The sequence below is a fragment of the Manduca sexta genome, unplaced genomic scaffold (genome assembly GCF_014839805.1).
Source record: "Manduca sexta isolate Smith_Timp_Sample1 unplaced genomic scaffold, JHU_Msex_v1.0 HiC_scaffold_796, whole genome shotgun sequence".
NCBI lineage: Eukaryota > Metazoa > Arthropoda > Insecta > Lepidoptera > Sphingidae > Manduca > Manduca sexta.
In genome coordinates, this window is record NW_023595623.1 from 1 (window position 1) to 14672 (window position 14672).

Here is a 14672-nt window from a genome sequence, read left to right on the forward strand (position 1 = left end):
GTAAAAAAAATAATTGATAACAGTCCATTTAGAGATAACTAGCTTTTGCTCGCGGTTTCACCGGAGTTTTCCGGGATAAAGTCCCGCTATACATTTTCCCGGGCTAGAATGTAGCCTATAACCTACCCAGTGCCTTAATCTATCTCTATACTAAATTTTATAAAATCCTTCTGTAGATTTTGAGAAACGCAATAACATACAGACAGACAGAAAAGGGGATTTTATTTTATAATATGTATAGATGACAGTCTATTCTACTCTCCATAACGTTAGTAAACTTAGTTAAATTTGTTTGTAATACTAACTATGGAGGACATAGATTTACTGAAAAAGTTTATATTAGTTAATGTGACATCTCCTGTCAATAATTTTTTTAAATAAAAATCTTATAAGTATTTTCCTGTATTCTGTTAAAAATACCACAGATCAGTATTTTTTGTTCCAATAATTACTACAGGAACATGCTTGTCTGATGCTAAATTATCATGTTTCGCCATAACCCATGTCCATAGTCAGATTCTACATAGATACGTATGCGCCCAGGTCCACGTGAAGTTACTGCAGCAGATAATCCTGGCGTCGTTCGACATGGCGCGCGAGCTCAGGTGGTGCCCAAGAAGATCCAGTACGTCGCCAGACAGGAACAACAGCTGTATGAGGTAAGGTCAAATATGGGGTATAGTTGAGGTTTCTTCTCTCTTTTACTTCTCTCTCCGTAAGGTCCACTTTAAAGATTGTAGGTGTTGGTGGTCATTTATCGTCAGGTGATATAATACTAGCACTAATTAAAATACTAGCTCTGTATTTTATACTGTCCCACTGCTGGGTATGGGCCTCCTCTACTATTGAGAAGGTTGGACCTTAGTCCACCACTGCCTTGTGCAGGCAGACGTAATATACCTTCTAAATTTTTTTTTAAACTTACCAGATAGAAGGTTTGTCGTATTGTTTCCTTTGAATATTATAGCGAGCTATAATTGATAAACTATACACACAGAACCTCAAAAAGTCCGAATATATAATTGTTTTACCACACTGATACTTGAAGATAAATAACTAATCATAAGTTATACTCGTATTGTCGAAGTTCAGGTATGTCGGAGACGCACCACCACAATTTTTGAATCATGTTTATGATTAGATAACATCAGGTTAATTTTTTTCGCAGACAATCAACGAGAAATTCACAGAAGGAGACAAGAAGCAAGAGTTGCTGCAGATCATGCAGGAAGTGCTGCTGGAGATGAGGTCTGAGGTCAACAATATGGACTGGAGTGTAGACGGTATGAGATAGCCTTATGATGGGATTTATAAATTTATGAACATAAAAACTTTTGAACTTCAAGCAGGCCGGCATAATTGTGACGACTGGCGAGGGAAATCATGTCATTAATCGCCACTCTATCCAATTCATGACTTGAAAAATTTATTTGGGACTAGACAAAGTTGCATTACATCTACATTTCACTAGCGATGTTAGATTTATAAAAGTATTTTTTTTATAAGTTGAACCACTTATGCAACTTAATTCGGACGCTGAGGCAGACATTTAGGAGATTAATAATATGTAAGTTGTAGTTTAAAGCCAATTAGACTGTTACTATTTATATTTTGTTTATTCATATTGCCATTCATATCGATATTGTATCGATGGTAAGCAAAAAAATAATTAGATTATAACCTGAGATTTTTTTATAAAAACAATTTTTACGGTTTTATCTGTCTATGCATCAGATCTCCCGTGGCACCAGGACCGTCGCTTCGTGATATCGAACTCTGTGTTCTACTCGCGCTCGGGCGCCTCCCCCGCGCCCCGCCACGCGCCCGAGCGGGGCCGCGGCGCGGGCGCGGACGGCGCGCGACGCCTCCGACGGCGAGGACGCGCTCGGCGCCGACGCCTGCAACATCGACGACTACGACATCATCGCCGATAATGACGATAGCTTGCTGGAGTCATATCCTACAGTCAGTGTTTGCGGTTTTATGACTCTGTATCTTTTTTGATAATTTTTTTTTTTGTAAACTGTTTTACAACGCAGTACATGTCAATAGCTAGACTTAAATCGTAATGATTTGACGCTGTGATTTTAGATGTTTCTTGTTTGTAGGCTATTTTGTTCGTTTTATATAAGCCTCGTTTCTATTAAGACTTCTTTGCCCACAGTCCCGCCCAGACGACGACCTGATCTCGTTCCCGTACAACGACATCCACGTGGAGAACGAGTCGGGGTCGTTTTCGCTGTCGAGCGGCACGCTGTGGGGCGCGAGCGGCGCCACGGCGGGCACGGGCAGCACGGCGGGCTCCGGCCTCACGTCCTGCACCAACAGCGTCAACATCTCCGTCAAGCAGGCCTCGCTCGATGTGCAGCAGACGGGTGAGTACATTATACCACAGAGATGTAAAATATAAGATTTTTTTACTATCCTGAAATTAGTTGATGAGTATTTTATCGATAACATAATCGATATCAAGAAGATGAATATCGATTTTAACATTTTCAAACTTGAGACATCGCTGCCTTGAGAAGGTCGGTATCGGTTGATTATTTTGTCATGTTAGTATTTCATACCAATTCTATTCTTATTTTTAATCTTGCATATTATTTGTATCGTTAATTAGTTTTTTGTCCACAGTTCTCTCAAAATTAAGTCGCAAAATAAGCTTAAGACTAGTCAAGTTCGTCGATTGCCTCAAGGATACCTATTTTGGAACGCTACAAAGGTATTTTTAATACGTTTTACCCTTTATTTTTCTTGGATAAATTACCTTGCTATTCCCACACAGTCTTCGTGAGGGCGACTCAGCGGTTATATTAGGGTCATCGTGCCTTACGACCTTCAGCCGACCGCCGGGCCGAGTCCCTAACCAACCGACAAATACAACGCACGGCATACTAATTAAAACTCCGTGGTGGCTCTCTAAGGCGCATTAGGGACGGCTACTGCCTTACTTTGACGGAAGCGTCAAGTTGTCATCTGCAGCCGATCCTGCGCGGTGCCACTTGGTGCGGCCTGTCCCCTATTGAAAGGGATTAGTCTTGCGTCTTGTCTCTATTTTGCGAGGCCTACCTTCCACGCTACCCGCGACTGAACGTCTCTTCCCGCCACGAAGACACCACTAGATAGGGTTTTGACGTTCAGATCCCAGGGCAGGAATCCCGCCGGTAAGCAAGCGCTCTCGAACGAAACCATGCGGCATGCCCTGATCGTCCGCTGCGCCCCGACGCGTTGCGGGCCTCGCAGGACAATGCCGAAACCCCCTCGCCCTGGCGTCAGCCCAGACAAGAGTGCCCAGATAGTGCCATGGACCGCACGACCCTGTGGTTGCATTCTTGGGATAGGGATACCAGGACCCTCTAGGTTGGGCAGCAGGCTGGGAAGCGCGCCCGTTGCCTGAGACAATTTCGTCCGTAACAAAGTGAAATGGGTGCGAAACTCCCACCGGCTATCCAAAATAAAACCAAGTACTTCATACTTTTGCCGATGAGAATCCGCACCCCCTCTACAACGATATGGGTACCGGTTGGTGGCAGTCTTCAAGGCTCGTGAACACAAATAGTCTAGGTCTTCTCGAGGGCCATCTTCAAACCGCTTACCCGCAGAATCGCGTGGATGGTAGAACGTCCCCGACGAAATCCAAACTGGTTGTCCGCAAGTTGTGTCCGACTCTCTCGAGGTCCTCGACGAGGCGAGCATCGACGATCCGCTCAAAGAGTTTGGCGAGCTCGTCGAGCATCACGAAGAAGGGTTCTTGGCACCTGCCAGAAACATACTGCTCTTGAAATATATAGGGAGAATAAGTACGTGTTTCTAATAAGCAGTGTCGATGTTGTGCAGATGCCTGCTGTCGCTGGAGGCGTCGTGCCGGTCGGAGCTGGGCGGGCGGCCGGCGAGCGAGGCGATGCGGCAGCTGGTGTGCGCGGCGCGCGGCGTGGACCTCGCGCCGTGCGCCTCCTTCGCTGCTGCGGACGCTGCTCGACTCGCTCCGGAGGCTGCTGCACAGGTCTGTATTGTATGCCTGCTGTCGCGGGAGGCGTCGTGCCGGTCGGAGCTGGGCGGGCGGCCGGCGAGCGAGGCGATGCGGCAGCTGGTGTGCGCGGCGCGCGGCGTGGACCTCGCGCCGTGCGCCTCCTTCTCGCTGCTGCGGACGCTGCTCGACTCGCTCCGGAGGCTGCTGCACAGGTCTGTATTGTATGCCTGCTGTCGCGGGAGGCGTCGTGCCGGTCGGAGCTGGGCGGGCGGCCGGCGAGCGAGGCGATGCGGCAGCTGGTGTGCGCGGCGCGCGGCGTGGACCTCGCGCCGTGCGCCTCCTTCTCGCTGCTGCGGACGCTGCTCGACTCGCTCCGGAGGCTGCTGCACAGGTCTGTATTGTATGCCTGCTGTCGCGGGAGGCGTCGTGCCGGTCGGAGCTGGGCGGGCGGCCGGCGAGCGAGGCGATGCGGCAGCTGGTGTGCGCGGCGCGCGGCGTGGACCTCGCGCCGTGCGCCTCCTTCGCTGCTGCGGACGCTGCTCGACTCGCTCCGGAGGCTGCTGCACAGGTCTGTATTGTATGCCTGCTGTCGCGGGAGGCGTCGTGCCGGTCGGAGCTGGGCGGGCGGCCGGCGAGCGAGGCGATGCGGCAGCTGGTGTGCGCGGCGCGCGGCGTGGACCTCGCGCCGTGCGCCTCCTTCGCTGCTGCGGACGCTGCTCGACTCGCTCCGGAGGCTGCTGCACAGGTCTGTATTGTATGCCTGCTGTCGCGGGAGGCGTCGTGCCGGTCGGAGCTGGGCGGGCGGCCGGCGAGCGAGGCGATGCGGCAGCTGGTGTGCGCGGCGCGCGGCGTGGACCTCGCGCCGTGCGCCTCCTTCTCGCTGCTGCGGACGCTGCTCGACTCGCTCCGGAGGCTGCTGCACAGGTCTGTATTGTATGCCTGCTGTCGCGGGAGGCGTCGTGCCGGTCGGAGCTGGAGTCTTTGGAATATAACCAAAGACTGTGTTGATCGATATGTGCAGATCGTCAAAGGTGTGACTTATATCTAACATATTATATTGGCACTACATAAAGCTTATGTCGGTCTAAACAGTAATCCTTTTTATATCAATGTTCCATTGCTACCAATTTTAAAACTTGACCTTACTGTAACTAGATTAATATTGTTCCAGGTTAAGGATAGTAGGTGGGGAAGCGGAGGAGGCGTGCTGCGTGCTCAGTCCGGTGTGGAGGCGCCAGGTGGCGTTACACACGACGCAGTCGCTCAGCCCGCAGCGGCTCGCCAGGGTTATATCCGCACAGGTGAGGTGACTGACCTTGTATTGAGTTACTAATTGCGGTGAGTTCGGGTCAGTGAGTTATGTGTGTTGCGCGTGCAGATCCTGGAGCGGCTGTCGGAGGCGCACGGGCGCTACCAGGCGGCGCTGTGGCGGCTGCAGGCGGCGGTGGGCGCGCGCCTGCTGCACACCGAGGACAACAAGCTGGCGCTGCGCAAGCACCACGCGCCTGCGCTCGCGCGCCTCTGTCTCGAGAGCACCTCGCTCGCCGACCTGCTGCAGCACGGCGTGCCCGACCTGGGCAGGAGATCGGTACGGACGCACAGCACGCACACACACACACACACGCACACACGCGCACACACGCGCACACACACCGAGGACAACAAGCTGGCGCTGCGCAAGCACCACGCGCCTGCGCTCGCGCGCCTCTGTCTCGAGAGCACCTCGCTCGCCGACCTGCTGCAGCACGGCGTGCCCGACCTGGGCAGGAGATCGGTACGGACGCACAGCACGCACACACACACACGCACACACGCACACACGCGCACACACACACCGAGGACAACAAGCTGGCGCTGCGCAAGCACCACGCGCCTGCGCTCGCGCGCCTCTGTCTCGAGAGCACCTCGCTCGCCGACCTGCTGCAGCACGGCGTGCCCGACCTGGGCAGGGAGATCGGTACGGACGCACAGCACGCACACACACACACACACACACACACGCGCACACACGCGCACACACACACCGAGGACAACAAGCTGGCGCTGCGCAAGCTCACGCGCCTGCGCTCGCGCGCCTCTGTCTCGAGAGCACCTCGCTCGCCGACCTGCTGCAGCACGGCGTGCCCGACCTGGGCAGGGAGATCGGTACGGACGCACAGCACGCACACACACACACACACGCACACACGCACACACGCGCACACACACACCGAGGACAACAAGCTGGCGCTGCGCAAGCACCACGCGCCTGCGCTCGCGCGCCTCTGTCTCGAGAGCACCTCGCTCGCCGACCTGCTGCAGCACGGCGTGCCCGACCTGGGCAGGGAGATCGGTACGGACGCACAGCACGCACACACACACACACACACACGCACACACGCGCACACACACACCGAGGACAACAAGCTGGCGCTGCGCAAGCACCACGCGCCTGCGCTCGCGCGCCTCTGTCTCGAGAGCACCTCGCTCGCCGACCTGCTGCAGCACGGCGTGCCCGACCTGGGCAGGGAGATCGGTACGGACGCACAGCACGCACACACACACACACACACACACGCGCACACACGCGCACACACACACCGAGGACAACAAGCTGGCGCTGCGCAAGCACCACGCGCCTGCGCTCGCGCGCCTCTGTCTCGAGAGCACCTCGCTCGCCGACCTGCTGCAGCACGGCGTGCCCGACCTGGGCAGGGAGATCGGTACGGACGCACAGCACGCACACACACACACACACACACACACACGCACACACGCGCACACACACACCGGGACAACAAGCTGGCGCTGCGCAAGCACCACGCGCCTGCGCTCGCGCGCCTCTGTCTCGAGAGCACCTCGCTCGCCGACCTGCTGCAGCACGGCGTGCCGACCTGGGCAGGGAGATCGGTACGGACGCACACACACACACGCACACACACACCGAGGACAACTAATGTTTAACACAGCTGATAAAAATTACTTTACCAATCAAACATTTTAGTCCTTATTCTAAAATCATGAAATTATCTTTTTGCATGTACTGTCATGCTCATCGTTTCTGCAGGTCGCGGCCAGTACGGCGTGGTGTACTCGGTGCGCGGCGAGTGGGCCGGCATGTCCCCGGTCGCGGTGAAGTCCGTGCTGCCCGCGGACGAGCGGCACTACCACGAGCTCGCCATGGAGTTCTTCTATACTAAGTACGTAAAATGTGAATTATTGTAATTGGTAAAAAAATTGAGGAACATATCTTGCTATCTCTCTCGCATCCACACCGGAATGACGGTGGTGTCATCAGGACAAAAGATTTTATTAGTCAATTTACAACTTTTTTTAGAAGTAGTTTAGTGTAATTTATGCCTTCAATATTTGATAGTCCAGCAGTAATTTTTAACAATTTTTTATATTTCATTATTATTTTACATTTTTGTTTTAGATGACATTAATAAAAGATTTCAATTTACTAATTTATTATCTTCATATGGTTGAAAATGATTATACTCCAGTAATAAAACTTGTCTTCACCCACTCAGGAGCATCCCAGCGCACCCCCGAATAGTCCGGCTATACGGGTCCATAGTGCAGCGTCACAGCGGCTCGGGCCCGAGCGTGTTGCTCGTCTCGGAGCGGAAGTGCCGCGACCTGCACGCCGCCGTCAGGGCGGGGCTCTCCTTCGCGGCCAGGATGAGGATCAGCTGCGATATTGTGGAGGGTGAGTAGGAGGGATTGTGTTATCCAACTCAGCATGAGAAAAAATATGATTTTTACTAGAGGTGGAGTTATTTTTATTTGAAAAAATTAAAAATTTTATATGTTTTTATATCTTATGTTCGAGTACGTGGAATTAGTATGTGTGTTGGCCATTTGATACCAAGATTGGAAAATTTTATTTCTGATATATTTATGTATGAAATAATAATTAATCAGACCAGATGGATATTCTCCCGTGCTAAATTCAAAAGCGGTATCTCAAAAAAAAAACAAAATCTTGATTTTTATGTCGTCAGATAGCTTAAAAACATACCCACCCAGTGAACTTATCTAAATAACGGTATCTTGTTTAGAACTGGTAATAAAAAACTTAAGAGTTTCTGTATCTCAGTTTTACATACAAAACTATAAAACTATATTTATAAAATTTCGATTATCTCGAAATAAGGTTTCCCTGACACACCGCTTTTGCGCTTAGCGCGGCAGCATTGTGGTCGATAAAGAGACAGTTTCGTTGTTTTATTACATAACTAGCGACTCACCCCGGCTTCGCAAGGGTGCAATGCTGATACTAAATACACTACAGAAAAAACGTTGTATATAAAAACATAGCGGTCCGCTCTGCTTCGCACGGGTATAACATAACAAAATAACAGTATTTCTCCACTATTTAATGGATGCTATTATACATATAAACCTTCCTCTTGAATCACTCTATCTATTAAAAAAACCGCATCAAAATCCGTTGCGTAGTTTTAAAGATTTAAGCATCCAAAGGGACATAGGGACAGAGAAAGCGACTTTGTTTTATACTATGTAGTGAAGCTGTTGAATGTACCACGGCATGGTCCCGCGCAGGGATCCGCTACCTGCACTCGCTGGGGCTGGTGCACCGCGACGTGAAGATGAAGAACGTGCTGCTGGACGCGCGCGGGCGCGCCGCGCTGTCCGACCTGGGCTTCTGCGCCGCCGAGGCGCTCATCTCCGGCTCCGTCGTGGGCACGCCCGTGCACATGGCGCCCGAGCTCTTCGCCGGCGAGTACGACGCCGCCGTCGACGTCTACGCCTTCGGGATCCTCTTCTGGTGATTATATGGCGTCACAGTTACCCACTGCATCTTCATTTCAGCTCTTGAAAGATAAAGTTCACGATACTTTAACATTGTGGTTGTGGTAGTGTTGGTTCCTAATGGTAAGTCTCTTGCATTCGAGCCTCCGACTCCTGTGTTAATAGGCTCTCATATTACGAACCATCGGGCGAACATCATGCTCGTTCGGTTATTTAAAATAAGAAAAAAAAAACCTAATTATAAGCAGTTTAGTCATAAAATAAACTTTTACCTCCAGGTACGTGTGCGCCGGTAACATAAGGCTACCGTCAGCGTTCGAAACGTTTCAGAACAAAGAACAGTTATGGAGTAAAGTTAAAAGAGGTAAGTCCTTACAAATGTTTATGAACGAAATATCAGTGTGATCAGATGAACAGAAAAATGTTGATATTAACATCGCCAAAATCGTGTCAAATAATCGACTTAGCGTTAATCATTAAAAATATATTAAGTCAAAAATTATATGTATAGCTATTAATTCAATGTTACACTCCATAGGATTGCGGCCGGAACGTCTTCCCCACTTCACAGACGAGTGCTGGGAGGTGATGGAGTCGTGTTGGGCCTCCGAGCCATCTCAACGAGCCCTCCTGGGCGATGTCCAGCCCAAGCTTGAGAGGATACTGCAAGCAGCACTCGCGGAGGAACAAGAGAAGACACAAGTCTACGACGCAAACAGAGAGTACGATTACTCAGACGATGACAGTCTCTACATGACCGGTATCAACAAAAACTGCCTTTGATTGAGCCCGTTAAGCCTGTTGGAGTCCAAAAATCTTTTGAACGGCGAACGGGCCTTTCGAAATATCTGTGATTTATCGTGTGATCTACAGTTTTTTTATCGATAAAGTGTCGAAGATGAAGTCTCGGAAGTATCGATGAAACGAATATATTTTTGAAATCGAATAAATGGGTGTTTATTAATGCAAAGAACGGATTTAACGACACTATTTTAAAATAATTATAATTATTTTAATGTATGAAGCAAGTGTTCAGTTTAGCTTGACGTTGATCATCCGTCAAGCCAAATCGCTTCAGGCAAATTTGTTTATCGCCTTTATGAATATAAAGTTTGAGTTAGACACGAAAATGTTATGAAATTTAATATATGGGCACATTATTTGACCAATCACAAAAGCACAGAAATTATTTTTCGGTGGTCTCTTACTAAGGGTAGTTCTATGGAATGAGTTGTATGTTATTGCGAAATCACATGGTCGACTAATTAAAGTGATTATTTATACAAATCGATAAGGAAATTCTGTCGCAAACAAATATACGCTGTATCCTCCATTAGTATAGAGTTCAACTTATACCGATGCCTACAATGAAATAAACTGCCAATACAGCCCAACTAACCGCCATTTTCAATAGACGATCCTAATCCCTTTTTTGATCTATCTCAAAACTGGACCAATCAGAACAAGGATTTTTTACATGCTTCCAAAAAGACTTATTATGGTTGGTTATTATCGGAATTGGATTGAAGAATAAGATGTATTAAGAAGAGCGTTAAGTCGACTGATAGTTTAATTATTGAACATACTTTTGAGAGACATATTAAGTTTTGGTCAGGTCCATTTACGTGGTCAGAAGTAGCGTCATCTTGTTTTAGACTAATAGCCAAAGGAATATAGATCAAAGCGGTGGAGTTATTGACTTCAGGCCTATAAAAAAACAGGATGTACAGGGATTATTATTTTCTTCCAAATTTGAACCACTCTGTATGCTTATATAGCACGCCCAGGAGACTAAAAATCTGCGCAAGGTTGTAAAATATGGAAAAGAATGTACTGACAATTTAAAATGAAAAAGCAAAGTAGCACCTCGCATGCAGATTTTATATTTTCCTGATCAAGCTATAAAGGATTTTTACCGTTAAGGGCAAGTTTCATCATGAACTGTGAGAATTAAATAGCTATAGTCAAGACTATAAGCGTAACCATAAATGTCGTAAGCCGAAAACAGGTAATTTTGACTATTAGTGTAAATCAAAAACTGCCTATGAATAGGCTTAGGTCAACTTCACTTTAGTTATTGATATTATCAAAATGAAGCGATGGCAGTAAGCATGTTGGTCTGCACAGGTTTACTCAAGTTGAACTGTCAGTTTTGACTGATATTACTAGTTCTACATCACAATATCTAATAAACATATCCTAAATATTGGAATTTATCTAATATTATTATTTATGGGAAAGTAATTTCGAGACACTATAAAACCCATATTATCAGTCTTGAAGCGGTTCAATTGACATGGTCTTGCCATATATTACTGCGAGTGTAATATATTTATTTTTTTGATACTTTATAAGCAGGGATAAAATGTTATCCTCCTTATTCATAGACGTTTTTATCTAAGGAGCATTACTGTGATAACAAGTCTGTATCTCCGTGCTGACGGCAGCCTCCGCAGTGCGTAGACATAGGGTCTTTGTGATTGGCTAATGAGGTACAAGAATATTAGCCAATCACAACAGCCCTATGGCTTATGTAAAAACGTCTATGAATACAGGCGTATGTCTAAGCATCGTATTAAGGGCGATAGAGAGGTCCTAATCTAGGATATCAAAGGCGACCTACTTGTCTGCCCACGTTTACTTTTTCTTGGGTATGGTATAATGAATTAATAACCAAAAATATATTTTCCATACAAAGCCTCCCTCAGAAAATATGAAGGGGTATTTCGTATACCATATTTTTGTGTTAAAAATATTTATGCCTGATTACCCTAATGTTAAAGCTAATAAACTAAACTCTGAATTTGATGCTAAGCTAATTTTAATTGTGACAGAAGTCGATATTATTTTTAAAATGGATCTAATATTCCTATTATTATAAGGGGTAACTTAAATAGATAAATAGTTGGATAGCGACCATCGGACACAAGGTTTTAAAACCCGCCGTATTAGTCTACGTAAGTGTCGCGTTCCGGGATCAGCCTGTGTATCCGGTACCAACAGGCCGGCATAATTGTGTCGACTGTCCAGGGGTAATAATCTCTTGTTAGTAGACATTCTATTGGACCCCACTCCACTTACCATCAGGAAAAGTGAGGTCATTTTGACCGTATTAACGAAAATCCCAAACGAGTCTAAACGTTACAATCGCAGTAATATACGTCACAATTAATGATAAGACTGTAAAACTAGAGTCCAGGCTCCAGAGTATTTTAGAATATGAATCAAGTCAATGATGGACGTAGTTTACGAGTATATAAAATTATTTGTCGCTTGAGAAGTCATAATTGACTTCATCTGAATGAACTAATAGTTAATGTTATTTTGATCTAAAAATTCGGATCCTTAGAGTGAGTTAAAGAAAGTTGTAAAGCCTTAAAGTTATGGAAGTTCAAAGTTTTGTTTAGGGAAAAAGTCCTGCAACACCCGATAAAGTGAATTTATCGAATGTTTTTCATCACGAAAACACGGAAATAAAGATATTAATTGTAACCTGGATGTTTTGTCTTAAACTGCGTCCAATTATGACCAAAGCTTTCGGACAATAATGTCAAAATTCTGTGATTTGAAATGAAAATTTTAGTTATGAACGGTTAAGTTTTGTTGTTTTTTTATCTTAGGTTATATTGCACGTGGTTTTGTGAGCACTTGCAATTTTTTTTTTGTTCAAGGGTGGCTGTCCTGATCCAAATGATATTCCAGATGCAAAAATACTTCCACAGTCTTCCTGATGTAAAATTATTTTTGAACAAAAATAGAATTTAAAATTTTGGTCCTTCAACCCGGACTGTGATATGTATTTGTTGATATTATGAAAATTATTAAAGATGGTAATAATCGATGAAATTAAATTATTTATTTTAACCAGTCAAAAAGAAAGCAATCGTCGAGCCCGAATTATAGTAGGATGGGGCAGTGGGAACATTAGTTCTAGTGAAAAATATATTTGTGATCTGAAATTAAAGAAACTCGTGTTGTGGTTATTTATTCTGATATGTAATGTGTCTGAAAGATATTCGCCATTTAGGAATGTTTTCTCTACGAACAATAATTATGTGTGTTTATATTGTTCAAAATAATATATTGTGTAAATATTTGCTGCTAAATTTAAGTAATATGAACAAAAAAGACTAAAGGACAGTCACCCTTATTTGTCACAAAAAACAATATTATGGGATGTCAAAAGCAAATAAAATACTTTAAAAATTTAAATAATGTATTTAAAATGAAACGGCTTTTATGTTAAATTATAAAATAAATTGCGAACGAGTGTTAATTTAATTTTTTTTTTAATTTTGTGTAAATTTTTTTTAGGGGCTATCAATAATTTCTATAAATTATGTTTTTTTTTTTGCTTTTTTTTACATTTACTTTTTGTATAAAAAGAAGTTTCTTACCTCATATTTGTGTTCGCTTTCGATGTCTCTGATATGTTTTCACAGTTCCCTCACGCGACGAACGATATACACTATATTATAGTATTATTAAGGTAATTATACTTTTAACTAAGAAATATACTATATCCTTTTGTATGTTGTTGTTTTATTATTCTCCAAGTTTCGTATTTTGAAACAGGTGACAATTAAAATTGGTTTCAACAACCCCTTCAATCCAAAAAATAATTTAATTTTAATAATTTTATTTAATTTAAATTGAATATTTATTCGTGAATTTACTTAGCTTAGGTTAGGGACCTGAGAGAGCACCGCGTAACCGTAACATGGTGCAAATTTGGCACCGAGGCAGTTAAATAAATAAAAATTGATATAAAATATAAACCTTCCTCACTTTGAGCCAGTTAATAAAAAACGTTTTGTTTGCCTGTCATTTCTTTGCTACAAATGTTCTCTAGTTTACCGACTTAAGGAAGAAAACGGGTGTTGGGAAGGCGAGAATAAAGAGCGAAGGTCATGAAGTCTTCTCTGTTCTAAGACAAACCCAACAATATTTTTCCTTTATTAAGTTTAGATCACAGCCCCGTTTACAAATACAAGACCCACTGTTTACTTTTTTATGATAAAACGTGGCTCATGTTCCAAGACTTAGTATATGTCTGTGCCAAACATCTAAATCCAACGGTGAATGGCTTTACTTCTGCCAAACATCTAAATATCGTCACATATTTTCGTATACGATAAGTATGGTAGTACGATATCAAAATAAGCCAGTCTAATTAAAATAGCCTTAAATTATGAGTAAGATGCGGTCGGGTAAATGACGTTTTAAGCCCGTCCTTTGTGGCGTCAGTTAGCTTGACATGTGTCCCTTCTGGGTCGAGACGGAGCGGAATATTATTATTAATTTCGGTACAAAAACTGAAAGAACAAACTTCTTGTAAGAGTTCCGAAATATGGACTAACCATTATTTGTTTAGCACAGAGATTTGACTCACTTTTTTTGTTAGAAAAATACGTTGTTTATAGACGAAATACAATGAATACACTATAGATCATTGCATCCGCTAAGACGCGCCCCACTACTTTCCTTAATTACAGTGTGAGTGAGCAGCATGTGTGCATACGCACATTACGTTGGATAGCGTAAGCTGAGGCTTGGTCAGTCCCCTTATGTTACCACATCTCCGCTCAAAAAGTGATGAGGCATCTTCGGGGATGAAATGACCTATATGATTTATCTATTTTTTATTAGAATTAATTTGACGCATAAACCAACTTAGCTTGTTGTGACTGATAGTAAACAGTAACAATACTCAGTTGCTTCAGATTATTGAATGGACACGTCACGATAGTCCCTGTCGTTTCATTGTGATTGGCCGACAGACAACGTGACGTAACTGGTGCGTTAGTCTCTCGACCAATCACAATTATCACAAACGATACGAACCTTCGGGTCGTGTTAGTTTTCCAATCTAGGGTAACTTTAAATTACGAAGAACTACACGAAACTGCACTACGCTCGTTACCTTGAAAGTTGAAACATTAGA

General features: G+C 44.9%; 1 protein-coding gene across 1 annotated transcript; it reads left to right on the forward strand.

Annotated features, from left to right (window-relative positions):
- Positions 1–543: 543 nt before the first annotated feature.
- On the forward strand, positions 544–10774 carry LOC119193619 (dual serine/threonine and tyrosine protein kinase-like; the record flags this gene model as incomplete). Its single annotated transcript, XM_037447258.1, is given in 16 exon segments — positions 544–595; positions 598–659; positions 1169–1283; positions 1735–1853; positions 1855–1965; positions 2165–2375; positions 2635–2722; positions 3838–4186; positions 4392–4894; positions 5142–5271; positions 5349–5547; positions 7017–7149; positions 7483–7661; positions 8519–8744; positions 9007–9092; positions 9267–10774. Coding segments are annotated over 16 exon segments (2808 nt in total), but the record flags the coding sequence as incomplete, so codon positions are not given.
- Positions 10775–14672: the final 3898 nt, after the last annotated feature.